Source organism: Mustelus asterias, unplaced genomic scaffold (genome assembly GCF_964213995.1).
Source record: "Mustelus asterias unplaced genomic scaffold, sMusAst1.hap1.1 HAP1_SCAFFOLD_42, whole genome shotgun sequence".
NCBI lineage: Eukaryota > Metazoa > Chordata > Chondrichthyes > Carcharhiniformes > Triakidae > Mustelus > Mustelus asterias.
The window spans coordinates 1,106,633-1,128,402 of record NW_027590119.1 but is presented as its reverse complement, the minus strand read 5'-3'; the positions used below and the strand labels follow the sequence as shown (position 1 = coordinate 1,128,402).

General features: G+C 45.7%; 3 protein-coding genes across 4 annotated transcripts in view; 2 read left to right on the top strand and 1 right to left on the bottom strand.

The window, feature by feature from the left end:
* Nucleotides 1–21,770, top strand: part of LOC144482803 (uncharacterized) — a 327,339-nt gene that overhangs the window by 202,237 nt on the left and 103,332 nt on the right. The gene's annotated exons all lie outside the window — the stretch shown is intronic.
* The window catches only part of LOC144482710 (uncharacterized), a 120,571-nt gene that overhangs the window by 22,152 nt on the left and 76,649 nt on the right, over nucleotides 1–21,770 (top strand). The gene's annotated exons all lie outside the window — the stretch shown is intronic.
* Nucleotides 5,929–9,553, bottom strand: LOC144482779 (uncharacterized). The gene has a single exon (XM_078201634.1). It carries the CDS (start codon nucleotides 9,229–9,231, stop codon nucleotides 8,350–8,352), a length of 882 nt encoding a protein of 293 aa, XP_078057760.1. The 5' UTR covers nucleotides 9,232–9,553; the 3' UTR covers nucleotides 5,929–8,349.

Below are 21,770 nucleotides of genomic sequence, written 5' to 3'. Positions count from 1 at the left end.
CCACACTTTAGGAAAGATGTGAAGTCCTTCGCGAGGGTGCAGAGGAGATTTACAAGAATGGCCCTGGGGATGAGGGACTTCAGTGAGTTCGAGAGACTGGAACAGCTGAAATTTCTCTCTTTAGATCAGACGGGCATTAGGATTGGGAATGTGGCCATTCAGCCCATTGAGTCCATGCTGGCTCTCTTTAGATCAAACCGTTGCCCTGTTCTCTCTCCGTGTCCCTGCGGATTTATTTCCCTGAAGTTCCCATCCAATTTCCTTTTGGAAACATTCCATTATCTCTGCTTCAGCCGCTCGTAGGAAGTGAGTCCCAGATATTTACCACTTCAAATGCAAACGAGGAGCAGAGAGCACAAAAGGAGGCCGTGTGACCCATTGTGCCCCTGCTGCCTCTTCAAACATTCTCAGCAACAAGGTCAAGGAAGACATGTTAAATTCTAACATGTGACTGGAGCTTTATTTTTAAAATTAATGTTGGATTCACCTACATGCTTGTGGAAGCTGCATAGCTGGCAGGAATTGTCTGAACTAAGAATTTCTTCTATGAATTTGATCAGTTGGAGGGCATTATATTCTGTCACATCTGGCTCAAGAATAAGGTTGATTGCTCAGTTCGTGTAAGAAGGAAAGTTATTGGCTTGCAGCAAGTGTCTTTTCGAACCAGTATATCTTGTATTAACCTTATTCAGTTGTGGGACATGGGCGTCGCTGGCTGGCCAACATTTATTGCCCATCCCTAGATGCCCTTGTTCAGAGGGCAGTTGAGAGTCAACCACATTGTACGAACCAAATGTGTTCATTCAATATTACTTTATTTAGAACAAAGAAAGTTACAGCACAGGGACAGGCCTTTTGGCCCTCCAAGCCTGCACCGACCGCACTGCCGGATGAAATTAAAACCCCCTACCCTTCCAGGGACCATATGCCTCTATTCCCATCCTCTTCATGTATTTGTCAAGACACCCCTTAAAAGTCACTACTGTATCCGCTTCCACTACCTCTCCCGGCAACGAGTCCCAGGCACCCACTACTCTCTGTAAAAAATCTGCCTCATACATCTCCTTTAAACGTTGCCCTTCGCACCTTAAACCTGTTCCCCCAAGTAATTGACTCTTCCACCCTGGGAAAAGGCTTCTGACTATCCACTCTGTCCATGTCCCTCATAATCTTGTAGACTTCTATCAGGTCGCCGCTCAACCTCCGTTGTTCCAGTGAGAACAAACAAAGTTTCTCCAACCTCTCCTCATAGCTAATGCCCTCCATACCAGGCAACATCCTGGTAAATCTTTTCTGTACCCTCTCCAAAGCCTCCACATCCTTCTGATAGTGTGGCGACCAGAATTGAACACTCGATTCCAAGTGTGGCCTAACTAAGCTTCTATAACGCTGCAACATGACTTGCCAATTATTAAACTCAATGCCCCGGCCGATGAAGGCAAGCATGCCGTATGCCTTCTTGACTCCTTCTCCACCTGCATTGCAACTTTCAGTGACCTGTGTACTTGTACACCCAGATCCCTTTGTCTATCAATACTCTTAAGCATTCTGCCATTTACTGTATATTTCCTATCTGTATTAGACCTTCCAAAATGCATTACCTCACATTTGTCCAGATTAAACTCCATCTGCCATTTCTCCACCCAAGTCTCCAACTGATCTATATCCTGCTGTATCCTCTGATGGTCCTCATCGCTATCCCCAAATCCACCAACCTTTGTGTCGTCTGCAAACTTACTAATCAAACCAGTTACATTTTCCTCCAAATCATTTATATGTATTACAAACAGCAAAGGTCCCAGCACTGATCCCTGAGGAATGCCACTTGTCACAGCCCTCCATTCAGAAACGCACCACCCTCTGTCTTCTTTGACCGAGTCAGTTTTGTATCCACCTTGCCAGCTCAACTCTGATCCCATGCGACTTCTTCTGCACCAGTCTGCCATGAGGGACCTTGTCAAAGGCCTGACTGAAGTCCATGTAGACAACATCCACTGCCCTACCCTCATCAATCATCTTCGTCACTTCCCCAAAAACTCGACCAAGTTCGTGAGACACGACCTCCCCTTCACAAAACCATGTTGCCTTTCACGAATACATCCACTTATTTCCAAGTGGGAATAAATCCTGTCTCGAAGAATCCTCTCCAATAATTTCCCTATCACTGATGTAAGGCTCACCGGCCTGTAATTACCTGGATTATTCTTGCTACCCTTCTTAAACAAAGAAACAACATTGGCTATTCTCCACTCCTCTGGGACCTCCCCTGTCGCCAGTAAGGATAGAAAGATTTCTCTCAAGACCCCAGCAATTTCCTCCCTTGCCTCTCTCAGTATTCTGGGGTATATCCCAACAGGCCCTGGGGACTTGTCTACCTTAATGTTTCTCAAGAACCCCAATACCTCCTCCTTTTTGATCTCAACATGACTCAAACTCTCTACACATCCTTTCCCAGACTCATCATCCACCAAGTCCTTCTCTTTGGTGAATACTGACGCAAAGTACTCATTTATTACCTCACTCATTTCCTCTGGCTCCGCGCATAGATTCCCTCCCTTGTCCTTGAGTGGGCCAACCCTCACCCTGGCTACCCTCTTGCTCTTTATATATGTATAAAAAGCCTTGGGATTTTCCTTAATCCTGCTGGCCAATGCTTTTTCGTGACCCCTTTTAGCCCTCCTTACTCCTTGCTGAAGTTTCTTTCTACTTTCCTTGTATTCCACACTTGCTTTGTGTGTTCCCAGCCTCCTAGCTTTGACAAATGTTTCGTTTTTCTCTTTGACGAGGCTCACAATATCTCTCGTTATCCAAGGTTCCCAAAACTTGCCATACTTATCCTTCATCCTTACAGGAATGTGCCAGTCCTGAATCCCTATCAGCTTACACTTGAAAGCCTCCCACATGCCAGATGTTGATTTGCCCTCAAACATCTGCCCCATCTGGTAGCTATTTATTAGCTACCAGTCATTAACAGATGAGAAAGTCATGAGCCTTAATTGAGTTATAGTTAATCAATGAATAATGAATCAGTAGTTCTAATAAAAGATTGAGTTTTATTTGCTGTAAAAGCTGAATTGCTGTGTATGTAAAGAATGTGCAATGAGGATAAATGTACTGGCGAGAGAGACCTTCAAGCTCTGATTAGCCTCAACATTTGAAACTGTGTGAATAAGGGATTGTACAGAATCAGATAAAGGGATAGTATGAACCAGTTCTCTTGTATTCCTGTCTAAGATAATGAGAGAAGGTGGTGTCAGTAATTGAGGATCCAGTTAAATTAATCTTGTGATCAAATTGACCAATTGTCATGATTCAACAGGCCCAACTCTGAAGTGAGGTCATCGTCACTTTGTGGATAAAAGTAGAGGTTCTGAAGGTCTTCCTTGCGAGCCAAATACTGAAAACTCCCGAGGCTGAGTTCTAAGGAAATTACTGTCAGAGAAGGAGCCAGACTCCCGAGTTCCACAATAATTCCTGTGAAAGGAGCCAGAGAGGGTTACGCTTCTATGGACCAATCACCCACACAAAGTTGTAAAAGTCAATATCTTAAAGTTGTTCAGTAAAACTTTTTCATTCAATAAACTTCTTTTAAAATTTACTATCCAGAGAATTCTGCCTTTACCACAAAGAGGGCAGGGAACAGGCTACAGATGAATTAAAGAGAAACCATTTGTGTCCAGAACGTTGTGAACATCCTTTGACTCTGGTTGTCTTTGATGCTCAAGTCATTTTCTGTTTGTTTTTAACCAAGTTCTGTTTCATTAATAAACTTTCATCAGTAAAGGTGTTTGATTGTTCTGGGCTTTTCCTGATGAGATTGATGCACTTTCGGGAAAGTGGGTGAGAGGGGTTGGCAGGCTCTTTAACAGAAAGTGAGTGCCTCTAAGGTAATTGGCAAAGGGGCCAGAGGGGGAGATGAGATTTTATTTTATTTTTTGACACAGCGAGTTGTTCTGATCTGCCTGAAAACAGATTAAATAGAATCTTTCCAAAGGGTAAAGACTTGAAAGGGAAGAATTTGCAGGGCTGTGGGGACAGATCAGAGTGGTAGGATGAATCAGAGTCCTTTCAAAGGGATAGCAGGGGCACAATGGGCTGAATGGACTCCTCCTGCAGCCTGTCATTCTCAGCCTCCTGCTTTTGTGCAGGTTAGAAGGGACAGATTTCAGTGCAGCCTCTTCCCTGTTTATGTATTTATAGAGACAGGTTTCTCTTTAGCTCTGAGTGACTGATATAACAATTGTTTGGAGGCCCATTTCCCACTCAGTCCTCCAGCACCTTCCTGTCTCTCTATTAGTGCGGCGCCCAGGGCAGTTTCCCAACTGGAGCGCAGGCCCCGTTATTCTCAGCTAAATTCAGCCCTCAGCTCCGTCGCCTGGCTGTCATTGACACTAGCAATAGGGAGACAGAAAGGTGTCCCAGGCTCAAATGGGAAATCAAAACTCGGGGCTTTAAATGAACTGTTAGGATCTCTGTAACGATCAACAATTTAAAAAAAAGAATTCTAAGCCCAGTGAGTAAATTAAAGAATCAACGACAAAACTTCAAGTTTCTGGCGTTTATTCCAACAAACTGGAAGCAACAATGACTAAACACTTTTTTATAGGGAACATAGCTCTTAAACTTAAAATTAAACTTTGCCCTTTTACTCTTAACACCATTAAATATCCCACTCAACCGTTATATTTTATTCTGCCTTGGAATGTTGACACTCTTTCTCCAAAAACCAGTCCAAAGTGATTCTTTACTCCTCAAGGGTTTATTTCCATTGTTTTCCTTTTCCAGTCGGGCAACCTTTAATCCCAGAACTGTCCTTCACAGTGATGGTTCTCCTGGACATTTTCCCACTAACACAAGCAAGGCGAATCTTCCAGCCTTGTTTCACAATCCTCAGGAAATTGTGACCAACATTCAACACCGGAGCAGATGTAGGTCATTTGGCCCTTTGAGTCTGCTCCACCATTTATTTAGATCATGGCTGATCTTTTTGTGTTGAGTTCCACATTCTCGTTCTAGACCCGATACTTTTGATTCTCTTACCCAACAAGAACTGGGATAAAGGCAAAATTCTGCTGTTGTTGGAATGTGAAACAGAAACAGAAAATGCTGGACAATCTCAGCAAGTCTGACAGCATCTGCAGAGAGAGAATAGAGACAACATTTTGAGTCAGGATGACCCTTTGTCAGAGCTGAAGACAAGGAAAATCGGACATAATTTATACTGTGAGGGTCAAGAATTGGGAAGCAATCTATTAAACCTCCTCTGAACCACTTTCAATGCATTTGTATCATTTCTTAAATAGGAGACAAAGCTGCACCCAGTATTCAAGATGCAGTCTCCGTAATGCCCTGTATAACTGAAGCATAGTAAGAAGTTAAATGGGATTATATTCATTGGAGTTTAGGAGGTTGAGGGGAGATCTGATAGAGACTTACAAGATAATGAACGGCTTAGATAGGATGGACGTAGGGAAGTTGTTTCCATTAGCAGGGGAGACTAGGACGCGGGGGCACAGCCTTAGAATAAAAGGGAGTCACTTTAGAACAGAGATGAGGAGACATTTCTTCAGCCAGAGAGTGGTAGGTCTGTGGAATTCATTGCCACAGAGGGCTGTGGAGGCCGAGACGTTGAGCGTCTTCAAGACAGAAATTGATAAATTCTTGATTTCTCGAGGAATTAAGGGCTATGGGGAGAGAGCGGGTAAATGGAGTTGAAATCAACCATGATTGAATGGTGGAGTGGACTCGATGGGCCGAATGGCCTTACTTCCGCTCCTATGTCTTATGGTCTTATGGTCTTAAACAACACAGGTTAAAGTCCAACAGGTTTATCTGGTAGCAAATAAACCTGTTGGACTTTAACCTGGTGTTGTTAAACTTCTTACTGTGTTTACCCCAGTCCAACGTCGGCATCTCCACATCATAACTAAAGCAGAACATCTTTACTCCTGTGTTCAATTTCTCTCATAATAAAGGATAGCATTCCATTTGTAAGAACTTTGATTTATTTGAACTAAGATTTATGGGGGTTCTCTTGTTTACAATAACCTCCCTCATCGTAAATCACACCAGGTTCCAGTGACTTAACCATATGGCAAGAAAGAACACTTTAAATCGTGAATTCAGAAAGTTTATTAATCATTAAAAATGTAACAAGTCAGAAAGATAAAACAGAGTGTTGATTAACAGTGAATAGAGAAAGAATAGAAAAATGTTGAAAGCCCATCTTAGCCAATTCCCATAAATCTTCAATTACAAACTAAAATAGACATGAGTTTTCAGATGATTTGAAAAGAAATGAATTGTCTGCTGAAAGGGTTAACTTTTCTTCAGAACCTAAAGGGATGGGGAGTGAGCAGAAAAAAATTGGCACACAATAATACCACTTTACACAAGTAAAAAAATCAAAACAAACTCGATTGTAAACTTCAGCTCTTCATTTTTTTGTTATATTCCATAACCTAATTATTTTAATTTGATCAGTTTTTTTAGGGATAGATAACTTCTGTTCTTTATAAACTGCTTCACTCATTTTGTTGATTCTACATGGGCTTGGAGAATCAGAACCCAGACTTTATCATCCTTATCCTTTTTCCCCTTTTGCCACCACTCCCTCTGTTTTGCAGGAAGGTCGTAGGGATTCCAATCAGAACTAATCATTTTATCATAAAAGTGAAATACTGCGGATGCTGGAATCTGAAACAAAAACAGAAAATGCTGGAAAATCTCAGCAGGTCTGACAGTATCTGTGGAGAGAGAATAGAGTCAATGTTTAAAGTATGGATGACACTTCATAAGAGCGGTTATGAAGTGTCATCCAGACTCGAAACGTTGGCTGTATTCTCTAATAATTTTATCGATACGTTTCTTGTTCTTAGTTTCCAATTAGCAGGTAAGAGACCTGTCCAGTCCTCACTCGAGCTCTGATTTTTTCACTGGCCATGCTTGAGTCAGTTTATAACCATTAGAATCTACTCAGAAGTCTGCTTTTCAGTCCAGTGCTATTTGGAGTATACCGTTACTTCACCGACTAACGGGTCACAAGTCCCTCAAAGTTCTTATCACAAATTTGGGATAAAATAATTTAAACAATGCCTGAGAACGCTTTTTAACTTCTTAACCAACTATCTGCCACTGTTTGTTGATTGGTCAGACCTACTCTTCACAGATTCAGGAATCTCAGCCACTGAACACCAGCCGGTCCTGGAATAAGTTTAATTCTAACTCATTCTGAGTAAATATTCTCACCAGGTCCTCTGTTGGGCACTAAGCAGCTTTAATGGTCCGTGATTGCAGAAACTGAGCAGTCACAGGAATGTGGTCAAGATAGTCCAGTCCCATAATGCCTCACATTCAATCTGCAGTCCTTCAATTATAACAGAATATGTGGCTGTCTGTAGCTGCCTTGGCCACGATCAGCGCCAACACTGCCTTCCTGAACTGTTACAATGCCTGAGGTGTCAGTAAGCCCACAGTGCTGTTAGGGAGGGATTTCCAGCTACATATTCCAGACTTTCACTGGACTGTAGATGGATACCAGATTGACATATTCCATTCAACCACTCCCAAGGTGAGTTATTCCAATTCCTTTATTGTCCAGGACAATATATTCACAATATCATTAAAACAGGAATTAAACATTCCCATTTGGTTTCAGGTTCTAACATATTCTGTTAGTTTGTTCTTTATTGTCAATGTCAGGCTGGGGTTGTTTCCCTTGGAGCAAAGGAGGTTGAGGGGAGATTTGATAGAGGTGGACAAGATTCTGACAGGTTTAGATAAGGTGGACAAAGAAAAGCTGTTCCCATTAGCTGATGGGACAAGGACAAGGGGGACACAGATTTAAAGTTTCAGGTCAGAGATGTAGGGAGGGATGTGAGGAAGAAAATGTTGATGCAGCGAATGGTAATGACCTGAAACTCACTGCCTACGAGGGTGGAGGAAGTGGAGACAATAAACAATTACAAAGGGAATTGGATGGGCATTGGGGGAGTTTCAAACAGAAATGCTGACTAAATATCTCTGAACTTCCTCACACCCGGTCACTCTGTGATCCTTGTGAAATTTGAAACCAGGTATTCACAACAAGACTCAAAGAGCATCAGCCCACTGGAGGGAAAGTTGTGAGACCGGCCAGTCCAGCAGAAAGAAACCCTCTGACCCTCCCCATTGACCAACTGTGAGAATGAACAAAATGCAGTCCTGGATGTAACTGAGAGCAGAAACAATAACAGCAGAATCCAACCCCTGTGCACTTGTTGGTGCCTCAGCAGCTGTGATGAAATTCTGAACCCTTTTTATACACTGAGCAGGTGGACAGTTTCTCCCCAGTGTAACTTCACTGATGTCTCAACAGGTGGGATAACTGAGTGAATTCCTTCCCACACTCAGAGCAGGTGAATGGTCTCTCCCCATGTGAATTCGCTGGTGTCTCTGCAGGTTGGATAACTGACTGAAACCCTTCCCACACTGAGAGCAAGTAAATGGCCTCTCCTCAGTGTGAACTCGCTGGTGTCTCCGCAGGTGGGATGACTGAGTGAATCTCTTCCCACACTGAGAGCAGGTGAACGGCCTCTCTCCAGTGTGAATGTGCTGGTGTTTCTGCTGGGTGGATAACTGACTGAAACTCTTCCCACACTGAGAGCAGGTAAATGGTCTCTCCCCAGTGTGAACTCGCTGGTGTCTCCGCAGGACGGATGACCGAGTGAATGTCTTCCCACACTGAGAGCAGGTGAATGGCCTCTCCCCGGTGTGAACGTGTTGGTGTGTCCGCAGGTCGGATGACCGAGTGAATCCCTTCCCACACTGAGAGCAGGCGAATGGCCTCTCCCCGGTGTGAATGTGCTGATGTGTCCACTGGTCGGATGACCGAGTGAATCTCTTCCCACAACGAGAGCAGATGAATGGCCTCTCCCCGGTGTGAACTCGCTGGTGTGTCTGCAGGTTGGAAAACTGACTGAACCCCTTCCCACACCGAGAGCAGATAAACAGCCTCTCCCCAGTGTGAATTCGCTGGTGTCTCTGCAAAGTGGATAACACAATGAATCCCTTTCCACACTGAGAGCAGGTGAACGGCCTCTCTCCAGTGTGAACTCGCTGGTGTGACTGCAGCCTGCGAATCCCTCCCCACACTGAAATCAGATGAATGGCCTCTCCCCAGTGTGGCTGCGCCGATGAGCATCCAGCAGAGAGGGATATCTGTATCTCTTCCCACAGTCTGCACATTTCCATGGTTTCTCCATGGTGCAGGTGTCCTTGCCTCTCCCTTGGGTGGCCAATCAGTTGACGCCTTGTCCACACACAGAACACGGGTACAGTCTCTCCCTGCTGTGAATGGTGTGATATTTATTCAGGCTGTGTAACTGGTTAAAGCTCTGTAGTCAGTGCACTGGAACACACTCACTCGGCTGTGGCAGTGTGTTGCTGCTTTTCCACTCACTGATGGCCGAAGTCTTTTCAAATCGCAGTGGAAGCTTTAACCTGAAGCTCAGTGGCCAACTTCCGCATTGAGACGTCACAATGGAGCGCTGCCGGAATCAGCCAATAGGAATTACTCGGCTCCGCAGTGACGTGTCGGGGTTCCATGGCGCAGGCCCGGCTCGCGGACCCGGGAGCCCCGCCCCCACCCATTGTTCTCCCTCCCCCTGCACCTCCTCCAGCCACGGTTTCCAGGCAACCGGCTGGCGGCTCCGGCCAGAGCGAGAAGCCGCTCGGTGATCTCCCCCTCCCCCCTCTCTCTACGGCGGCTGCTGCTCCAAAAAGAGATCGAGAGCGGACCGCTGGCGGCAGCCGCACTGCGCCTGCTCCGGACAGCTGGGCTCAGCAGCGCTCTCTGCGCCTGCTCCGGACAGCTCGGCTCAGCAGCGCTCTCTGCGCCTGCTCCGGACAGCTCGGCTCAGCAGCGCTCTCTGCGCCTGCTCCGGACAGCTCGGCTCAGCAGTGCTCTCTGCGCCTGCGCGCTGGGCTGCCATCTGAGGGAGTGGGGGAGGGGACTTTGCAAAATCTCTTCCCATCAAATTCTTCCTAGTCCCGCAGTTTGATTTGAAACAGAACAGCTTCTGTTTGTAGCTTCACCACAGACTCAAACTTCACACACAGACTCAAACTTCACACACAGACTCAAACTTCACCACAGACTCAAACTTCACACGACAGACTCAAACTTCACCACAGACTCAAACTTCACACACAGACTCAAACTTCACACACAGACTCAAACTTCACACACAGACTCCAACCTCATCCTCTGGACAACATCTGTGAGGAAAACACTTTCTTTCTCCCCCTGGGAAATACAGAGACAGAGAAATTCTCTGGAACTGGAATTAGAGACAAATATGGTGAGGGGGAAATGTTTGTGATTTTGTGGAACCTGTTTTATTGTCTGAGATATTTAAAGACAAATTTATCCTGTCCATTTAAATACTGTTTGTCTGTCAATGCATGATTCATTGATGTTGATTTTAATTTGATTATTGCAAGATTTATTAGAAGGTGAAATCTTTCCCTTTGTTTATTCCATTGGGTTTGTCTGGGAATTTGTTAATTTTAAGGTTATTGTACTCATAAGGATCATAACAACATTGATACATCTAGAGTTATTATAAGAACATAAGAACTAGGAGCAGGAGTGGGCCATCTGGCCCCTCGAGCCTGCTCCGCCATTCAATAAGATCATGGCTGATTTTTTTGTGGACTCAGCTCCACTTACCTGCCCGCTCCCCATAACCCTTATTCCTTTACTGTTCAAAAATGTATCTATCCTTGCCTTAAACACATTCAATGAGGTAGCCTCAACTGCTTCACTGGGCAGGGACTTACACAGATTCACAACCTTTGTGTGAAGAAGTTCCTCCTCAACTCAGTTGAGTTATAGAAGATCAGCCCTCATTCTTCGAAACTTTGAGAGAATAGAGGCCCAGTCTCCTCCGAGGAAACTTCCACCCTTCCAGGGATTTGTCGAATGAACCCTTGCTCCACTCCCTCTATTGCAAGTGTATCCTTCCTTTAGTAAGGAGCCAAAAGCTCCACACAATACTCCAGGTAATGCAGGGAGAGTGTGGGACAGTTATTTACAGCTTTCGGGGAACAAGATAGAAATTAACAACTGCCAATTGTAGATTCTATCCTTAACTGACAGTGATGAAATTTATAACCTCTTTTACAGGATCTTCAAAGGGGGAGGATTTGCAGACACAAAATTCAAATCAAACATCAAGTGAAGAATTGACATAGTCACTCGATTATCAGGATCTGAATATCATTAGCCTTTGAATCAAGAAGGAGAAATGTCTTTTTGTTCTGTTTGCTTCAGAAAGTTTTAAACATCAGTGTGACTGGAAAAGCAGCAAGACACAAACATCTGGTAAGACTGTTCCAGTGACAGTTACATAGTTTGAAAGACCATCACCATTTACACCAGGAAGAGATTGTACAGACGCTTTGTGTGGCCACCTCGGCTGAACAACAAACCTGGAGACAGGGACACCCGCACCATGGAGAAACCGTGGAAATGTGGGGATTGTGGGAAGGGATTCAAATCCCCGTCTCAGCTGGAAATTCATCGACGCAGTCACACTGGGAGAGGAGGTTCACCTGCTGTGATTGTGGTAAGGGATTCACTCATTCATCCCACCTGCTGAGACACCAGCGGGTTCACACCAAGGAGAGGCCGTTCACCTGCTCCGAGTGTGGGAAGACCTTCACTACTTCATCTGATCTGCTGACACACCAGCGAATTCACACTGGGGAAAGGCCATTCACTTGCTCTGAGTGTGAGATGCGATTCAGTCGGTTATCTCACTTCTAAAACTAAACTGCAGCTTAGAACTGAAAATGAAAGAACTTCTGTTACCTGACCTGCAACCAATATTTTATCTGAAATCCCAAAGTAAAAACAAACAACCTCGATATAAGCCACTTAAGGAGCAAATAAAGGACTCTTTGTAGACAAGCTGGTGCCACAATGTATAAAAAGTTGAAAAGGTTCATTTACAACAGCAGGATCATGATTTTGAGAGAAAAAAATTTGTAAAGAAACACTAATGTCACACGATCGTACGATATTACCAGATTAGAAATAATAATAAATGTACATTATTGCAGAACCGTACATGTCTAATCTTGCCATATGACAACACTGAACATATCTCTAACCTATATTAATTTACAGTCCCCTTAAATGTCAGATATTTTCTGGGGAAACCAGCCCTTTAATTGTGAACATTAGGAAAGAGACCATCTTTTCAGCCAGACAAATAAATGTGTCAAGCTGAGGGAGCAAAGGATGTCAATGTCTTTAACAGAGAGAGAGAGACCTGGGCCAACCTTTCCAGAGTCTGCAGCCTCCCTGGATTCACTTCCTTTCCCTTCAGTTGCTGCAAGTCCCCAATTTCCCCCAGAATGAGAAAAGAAATGGAAAGGGGGAGAAAAAGTGTTTTACTCACAGATGTTGGAACAGGAGGAAGTTTGAGTCTGTCTGATGCCCCATCTTCTTTCACACAAAAACCCATGCTCTGATTGGCTGGGAGACCTGTGGCCTTCCGGTCCTCCAATTCTTCTCATTGGCCAGAGCTGGTGAGGGGCGGTGAATCAAACATGCGCATGTGCGGACTTGGGGGAATGCGCATGTGTAGGGCGGGGCCCGGGACAAAGCCGGCGCACTGACCATTGTCTGTCCGGGTCTTCCAGCCTTTCCCATTGGACAACAGCTCAGCACAACTGGAGGGCAAAGTCCCGCCCACCCCCACGTGGGGCTCCGCCCCTCATTGTCTGTCTGCGGGGGATTGACCAATGGGAACTCTGGAAGACCGGAAGGATTCTGCTCTGGTCGCTGCCTCTCACAAGCTCTGACCAATGGGCATTCTGGAGGACCGCAAGGACTCTGGTCCTCCAGCCAATCAAAGCTCCTCCATTGTCTGAATGCGGAAGTGCACAATGAGCTTGTTCAGCTGCTCACTCCAGCCCAGCAAAACTAACTGCTGCTCTCTCTCTGAATGAAGATTGAGCTTCAGACAGACTCAAACTTCCTCCTGTCTCTCCAACATCTGTGAGTAAAACACTTTCTTTTCTCCCCCCTTCCATTCCTTTTTTCATTCTGGGGGGGAAACTGTTGACTTGCAGCAACTGATCACGAGAAATAGACGCAGGAGTGGCCACCAGGCCCTTCATGGCTGATCTATGCCGGCTTCAACTCCTTTTGTGTGCCTTTTCCCATAGCCATCTATTCCTCGATCTATCAACTATTTATCCACCTCCACTTTAAATACTTATCATGGTCTAGCCTCCACCTGTGGGGGAGAGAATTCCAGAGATTCACCACCCTCTGGGGGAAGAAATTTCTGTGCACCTCAGTTTTAAATGACCGACCATTTAGCTTGTTCAAGACTTTAGCACTTGTAAAAATATCTCACCATCTATCCTGTCAAGCCCCCTCAGGATCTAATGTTTCAATAAAGTCACCTCTTTGACTTCAAAGCTTCAAGGAATACAGACCGAGACAATTTATTCTCTCTTGATAGGACAACCCTCTCACCCAGGAATTTGCCTGGTGAATCTCCTTTGGACCACATCCAATGTTACTGTATCCTTGTTTAAGTAAGAAGATCAAAACTACGCAGTATTCCAGGTGAGGCCTCACCAACACAACCCCCCCCCCCCCCTGTTTTTAAACTCCAACCCCTTTGCAATAAAGGTCAAAATTCCATTTTTCTTCTTACCAACTGTGGGACCTGCCTGCGAGCTTTTTGTGATTCATGTGCAAGAACATCTAGATCCCTCTGTACTTCACTCACCTGCAGCGCCGCTCCATGTAGATAATCTCCCTTTTGATTTCTCCTACTGAAATACATGACCTCCCACTTCTCCACATTAAACTCCATTTGCCAGGTTTTTGTCACCCAATCTATCTATATCCCACTGCAGAATCAAAATATCCTCATCACAACATGTCCTTCCGCCTATCTTCGTATCAGTTGGAAACCTTACATTCTGTTCTTTCCTCCAGGTCATTAATTGAATAATGAACAATTGCAGGCGAAGAACTGATCCCTGTGGTACTCCACTAGTTACATCTTTCCACTCTGAAAATGACTAATTTATTCCAACTCTCTGTTTTCTATGTGACGGCCAGTTTTCAATCCATGCTAATACACTTCCACCAATTCCATGGACCTTTACTTTACAGGCCAGTCTCTTATGCAGCGCCTTGTCAAATGCCTTTTGGAAATCATAGAATCATGGAATCCCTAGAGTGCAGAAGGAGACCATTTGGCCCATCGAGTCTGCACTGACTCTCCGACAGAATATCTTTCCCAGGCCCTATCCCCATGACCCCACATTTTTACCCCATTAATCCCCCTAATCCACATCTATTGGGACACAAAGGGGCAAGTTAGCATGGCCATTCAAGCTAACCCACACATCATTGGGGAGAGCCTGGAGCACTCGGAGGAAACCCACGCAGACGCAGGGAGAATGTGCACACAGACTCACCCAAGGCCGCAATTGAATCCGGGTCCCTGGTGCTGTGATGCAATAGTGGTAAACACTGTGCCACCCTATCTAAATACACTACATCTACAGATTGCTCTCAATCTACACTCCCCTATTACATTCTCAAAGAATTCAAGCGAATTTGTCAAACATGATTTATGTTTCATAAAAGAATCTTGATGAGGTTTGATTATATTCAGCTTTCCTAAATGATTAGCTCTTTCCTCTTTGATTATTGACTCCAGTATCTTGCCAACAACAGATGTGAAATTAACAAGGTTAAATTAACCCTGCCTTCTGCCTTTCTCCCTTTTTGCACAAGGTAGTCACATTGGCTGTTTTCCAATCTTCAATATCCTCCCAAAATTTAGCGAGCTACGAAAAATTACAACCAAAGCGTCCACTATCTCTTCAGCAAACTCCATTAAAAGCCGAGCGTGCAGTTCATTGGGTCCTGGTGACTTGTCCATCCTTCGCCACTGAAGGGAAAGGAAGGGAGTCCAGTCTGTACATTCCACTCATTTAGTCCAGTCAGATAGACATATATCTGTCTGGCAGCCTGCATGGAGATTTCCAGCTCTCTGTGTCCAGGACAGGAAGCAGTGAGCATGGATCTGTCAATCAGCTTCAATCAGCACTTTCAGGAGAATTGGGAGGGTGAATATTAGATACAGCAGAGTGAGAATGGAGGGAGAGTGTGTGGGATGGAGATTGACAGCTTTTGGGGAATGAGAGAGAAAGAATGTTCTACTGAAATTGTCAGTTCTTAATTTCTATCCTGTCCTGATACTGATTATTTTTGTAAACTCGTTTTGCAGGACATCAGAAGAGGAGTATTTACAGATAGAAATCGAAATCCAAACTACACATCATGATCTGACAGAGTCACTCAATTCATTGGGACCTGAATATTAGCAACCTTTGAATCTGGAAGGAGAAATGTTTCTCTGTTCTTTCTCTTCAGAACGCTTTAAACATCAGTGTGCCTGGAAAAGCTCCAGGATGCACACACACCCGAGAGAGTCTACTCCAGTGCACTGACTGTGGAAAGAGCTTTAACCAGTAACACAGCCTGAAAATACATCACAGCATTCACAGCGGGGAGAGACTGTACCCGTGTTCTGTGTGAGATTTAACTGATTGTTTAACCTGGAGAGTCACAGGGACACCCGCACCATGGAGAAACCGTGGAAATGTGGAGACTGTGGGAAGGGATTCAGGCACCCATCTCAGCTGGAAATTCATCAACGCAGTCACACTGGGGAGAGGCCGTTCACCTGCTCTGTGTGTGGGAAAGGATTCAGTCAGTTATCCCACCTACTGAGTCACAATCTCACTCACAGCAATGAGAGACTCTTTAAATGCTCTGATTGTGGAAGTGGTTTCAAAAGCTCTCGGAATCTGATGTCCCACCAGCGCATTCACACTGGGGAGAGACCGTTCAACTGCTCTCAGTGTGCAAAGGGATTCATTCAGTTATCCCACCTGTTGAGACACAAAGTCACTCACAGCAATGAGAGACCCTTTAAATGCTCTGACTGTGGGAGCGGATTCAAAAGCTCTCGGGAACTCGTGTTCCACCAGCGCATTCACACTGAGGAGAGACCGTTCAGCTGCTCTCACTGCTCAAAGAGATTTAGAACATCATCCAGCCTGCGGAGACACCAGCGAGTTCACACTGGGGAGAGACCGTTCACCTGCTCTCAGTGTGAGAAGGGATTCACCCAGTCATCCCACCTGCACAGACACCAGCGACTTCACACTGAAGACAGGCCGTTCACCTGCTCTCAGTGTGAGAAGGGATTTACTGACTCATCCAGCCTGCGGATACACCAGCGAGTTCACACTGGGGAGAGACCGTTCACCTGCTCTCTGTGTGGGAAGGGATTCATAGTTTCATCCCAGCTGCTGAGACACCAACAAGTTCACGAGTGATTCCAGGGGTTGAATTCTGCTGTTATTGTTTCTGCTCTCAATTACATCCAGGACTGCATTTTGTTCATTCTCACAGTTGGTTAATGGGGAGGGACGAGGGTTTCTTTCTGCGGGACTGGCCGGTCTCATGACTTTGCCTCCAGTGGCTGGTGCTCGGAACTTCAGAGATATTTAGTCAGCATTTCTGTTTGAAACTCCCCCAAATCCCCATCCAATTTCCTTTGTAATTGTTTATTGTCTCCACTTCCGCCACCCTCGTAGGCAGCGAGTTCCAGGTCATTACCATTCGCTGCATCAAAATATTCTTCCTCACGTTCCCCTCCCTCGCATCTCTGACCCAAAACCTTCAATCTGTGTCCCCCTTGTCCTTGTCCCATCAGCAGATGGGAACAGCTTTCCTTTGTCCACCTTATCGAAACCTATCAGAATCGTGTCAGGAATGTAAAGCTGGAAATCCCTCCCTAACAGCACTGTGGGTGAACTTACACCTCGGGCATTGTAACAGTTCAGGAAGGCAGTGTTGGGGTTGACCACGGCCGAGGCAGCTACAGACAGCCACATATTCTGTTATAATTGAAGGACAGCAGATTGAATGTGAGGCATTATGGGACTGGACTATCTTGACCACATTCCTGTGACTGCTCAGTTTCTGCAATCACGGACCATTAAAGCTGCTTAGCAGGGCCCCAACAGAGGACCTGGTGAGAATATTTACTCAGAATGAGTTAGAATTAAACTTATTCCAGGATCGGCAGGTGTTCAGCGGCTGAGATACTTGAATCTGTGAAACGTGGGTCTGATCAATCAACAAACGATGATAGGTAGTTGGTTAAGAAGCATTCTCAGGCATTATTTAAATTATTTTATCATAAATTTGTGACCCGATAGTCGGTGAAGTGACGGTATACTCCAAGTAGCACTGGATTGAAAAGCAGACCTCTGAGAGTAGATTCTAATGGTTATAATCCTATCCAAGCATGGCCAGTGAAAAATCAGAGCTCGAGTGGGGACTGGACAGGTCTCTTACCTGCCATTTGGAAACTAAGAACAAGAAACTTATCGATAAAATGATTAGAGAATAGAGCCAATCTTTCGAATCTGAATGACACTTCAGAAGAGCTCTTATAAAGGGTCATCCAGACTCGAAACATTGGCTCTATTCTCTCTCCACAGATGCTGTCAGACCTGCTGAGATTTTCCAGCATTTTCTGTTTTTGTTTCAGATTCCAGCATCCGCAGTATTTTACTTTTATGATAAAATGATTAGTTCTGATTGGAATCCCCACGACCCTCCCGCAAAACAGAGGGAGTGGTGGTAAAGGGAGAAAAAGGATAAGGATGATAAAGTCTGGGTTCTGATTCTCCGAGCCCATGTAGAATTAACAAAATGAGTGAACCAGTTTATAAAGAGCAGAAGTTACCATCCCTAACAAAAACTGATCAAATTAAAATAATTAGGTTGAGGAATATAACAAAAAAAAGATGAAGTTTAAATTAAGTTTGTGTTGTTACTGAACTGTATTGTTGTCATTTTGTTGTGACCACACTGTATTCACCTCAATGCTTGTGGAATCTGTGTAGTGAGCAGGAATTGTTTAAACTAAGAATTTCTTCTTTCATTTTGATCAGCGAGAGGACATTATATTCTGTGAAATCTGCCTCAAGAATAAGGCTGATTGGTTCAGTCTGAGTGTGAAAGAAAGATACAGGGGGCGATCTTACCGGCTCGACTCGCCGCTCGATTAGACCGGTGAGCCAGGAAGAAAGCGTGTGAGACTAAAGCATTGCTCTCTTCCCGGCCCGTGTTTTTCCGGCTTCATTCCCAGAAAGGGAGTGAAGGCTATTTGCACAGAGTTGCCTACATTACAATGTGATTGGTGGGTTCAGCATGGCTGCTTCCCTCCCCCTCGCTGGCGAGACGTCACATCGCCGAGAATCACTACTGGTCTTCACCAGCGGGGACCAGGTGCTTGGGTCACACTGAGTGTGTTGTGTGGGGGGGGGCTGTGTGTGTGGGATCGGAGGCCATTGAAGCCACCATGGTGGTCAGGGGCAGTGCCCATTGAGCAATGCCACATTCAGTACCCTCCTGGCAACCTGGCAGTGCCCAGTTGAGCACCATAAGTGTACCATGGGCAGTGCCAAGGGGATGGGTGGGGGTGGGGCTTAGTGGAGGGGTATTTATAATGACTGGGGGCTTATGCAAGGAGGGTGGACGCCAAGGGGGGAGCTTTGCATGGAGGAGGGTGATCGGGTGGTCGAGGTGAATCTCTGCCAAGGGGGATGGATGTGCACGGGGGGGCGTTCAGGAATTGTCCACGGAGGGGGCATCATGGTGATTGAATAAGCAGTGACGCTTCATTGAGTTACAATTAATGAAGCAGTCATTATAGTAAAAGACTGAGTTTTTATTTGCTGTTAAAATGTAAAATCGAATGTGCAATGAAGATAAATTTTTAAAGTTTATTTGTGTCACAAGTAGGCTCACATTAACACTGCAATGAAGTTACTGTGAAAATCCCCTCGTCACCACATCCGGCGCCTGTTCAGGTTACACTGAGGGAGAATTTAGCATGGCCAATGCACCCTAACCAGCGCATCTTTCAGACTGGGTATGGATACAGGAGCAGCTGGAGGAAACCCAGGCAGACACGGGGAGAACATGCAGACACCACATGGACAGTGACCCAAGCTGGGAATCGAACCCGGGTCCCTGGCACTGTGAGGCAGCAGTGCTAACCACTGTGTTACCGTGCTGCCAAGTCGGCCATTTGGCCCGTCAAGCCCGCTCCGCCATTCATTTTGGTCATGGCTGATCATCGAATTCAATATCCTGATTCCCCCCCCCCCCCCCCCCCCCGATCCCTTTAGCCCCAAGAGCTATATCTAATTTCTTCTTGGAATCACACAATGTTTTGGCCTCAACTACTTTCTGTGGGAGTGAATTCCACACATTCACCACCCTCTGGGTGAAGAAATTTCTCCTCATAGCATCTGCAGTACAATGTGGATAAATGTGAGGTTATCTACTTTGATAGCAATAATAGGAAGACAGATTATCACCTGAATGGGTGTAAATTTGGAGAGGTGGATACTCAGCGAGACCATGGAATCCTCGTGCATCAGTCGCTGAAAGCCCGCAGGTTCAGCAGACAGTAAAGGCGGCAAATGGTATGTTGGCCTTCATAGCGAGAGGATTTGAGTACAGGGATAGGGATGTTTTGCTGCAATTGTGTTGGGCGTTGTTGAGGCCACGCCTGGAGTATTGTGTGCAGTTCTGGTGTCCTTATCTGAGGAAGAATGTCCTTGCTATAGCGGGAGAGCAGCGAAGGTTTACCAGCTGATTCCTGGGATGGCAGGTCTGTCATATGAGGAGAGACTAAGTCAGTTAGGATTATATTCACTGAAGTTTAAAAGAATGAGAGGGGATCTCATAGAAACTTATAAAATTCTAACAGGTTAGATTCAGAAAGAATGTTCCCAATGGTGGTGGAGTGTAGGTTAGGGGGATTGGCCATGTTAAATTGCCCCTTTATTGTCTAAAGGTATGCAGGTTAGGTGGATTGGCGATGCTAAATTGCCCTTTAGTGTCAGGAACAGGAGTAGGTCCCAATCAGCCCCTTCTTCAGCCTGGTACACAGTAATAGGGGAGGGGGGGGGGCACATTCAGCCCCTTCTCCAGCCTGTTGCACAGGAACAGGAGGAGGCCCCATTCAGCCCCTTCTCTGGCCTGTTACACAGGAACAGGAGGAGGCCCCATTCAGCCCCTTCTCTGGCCTGTTACACAGGAAGAGGTCCCATTCTGTCCCTTCTCCAGCCTATTGCACAGGAACAGGAGGCCATTCAGCCCCTTTTCCAGCCTGTTACACAGGAACAGGAGGAGGCCCCATTCAGCCCCTTCTCCAGCCTGTTGCACAGGAACAGGAGGAGGCCATTCAGCCCATTCTCCAGCCTGTTACACAGGAACAGGAGGAGGCCCCATTCAGCTCATTCTCCAGCCTGTTACACAGGAACAGGAGGAGGCCCCATTCAGTCCCTTCTCCGGCCTGTTTCCTGCATTCGGTGAGCTTGGAGTTGATTGTAACTAATTCCATACGCCACCTTTGCCCCACGTCCATGGATACCAATCTCTCCGTTGCAAGACTTAAGATTAATAATTGACCCAGCATCAATTGCTCTCGTGTGTCCAAGCATTTCCCAATTTTTCTCCCGTTCGGTCTAGTTCGAACACTTAGGCTCTGTCCACGCCTGTCCAACCTTCGGTCACCAAATAGCAGAGATAACACCCTCTATCTAACCCTAATCAGTTCTCCTGAAGCTTGTAAACTTTAATCAACACTTACCCTTCTCCATTCCAGCGAATACAACCCCAGTTTCTGCAATCTCTCCTTTGCCCGTAAGAAATAGGAGCAGAGGCCATTCAGCCCTTCCAGCCTGCTGCCCCCTCGAATTAGCTCGTGGCCCATCTGAATGCTCGCTAACTCTACTTTCCTGCCTTCTCGCCGCAACCTTGAATTCCCCCAACCAATTAAGGGACAATTTAGCATGGCCAATCCCCCTAACCCACACATCTTTGGACACTAAGGGGCAGTTCAGCATGGCCAATCCACCTAAACTACACATCTTTGGACACGAAGGGACAATTTATCATGGCCAATCCCCTAACCCACACATCTTTAGACAGTAAGGGACAATTTAGCATAGCCAATCCCTCTAACCCACACATCTTTGGACACTGAGGGGCAAATTACCATGGCCAATCTACCTAACCTGCATATCTTTGGACACTAAGGGGCAATTTACCATGGCCAATCCCCATAAGCTACACATTTTGGGGACTAAGGGGCAATTTACCATGGCATATATTTCTTGCCCGGTGTAGATTCAGAACCATTGTCAGGAAAATGCTCATTTTTAAAAAATAACCTGGCTGCGTGGGAGAAATGGCAGCAGCCAATTTGTGAACAGCACCATCCAATAAAATGCCAATTTAACATTTTGGTGATATTTTTAAAAATTGTTTGCGGATGCAGGAATCAGTGGCCGGGCCCAGTGTTTATCGCCCATCCCTAATTGCCCCTTGAGATGGTGGTGGGAGAGCCACCCTTCTTGAACCCGCTGCAGTCCCCGTGTGGTGTGGGTAACACCCACAGTGCCATGAGGGAGGGAGTGCCAGGATTTGAACCCCAGCAACAGTGAAGGAACGGCTGATATATTTCCAAGTCGGGACAGTGAGTGGGGCTCAGAGGGGGAACTTGCAGGTGGGTGGTGTTCTCCATGTGTCTGCTACCTCTTGTCCTTCAAGAAAGTCAAGGTGGCAGGTTTGGAAGGTGCTGTCAAAG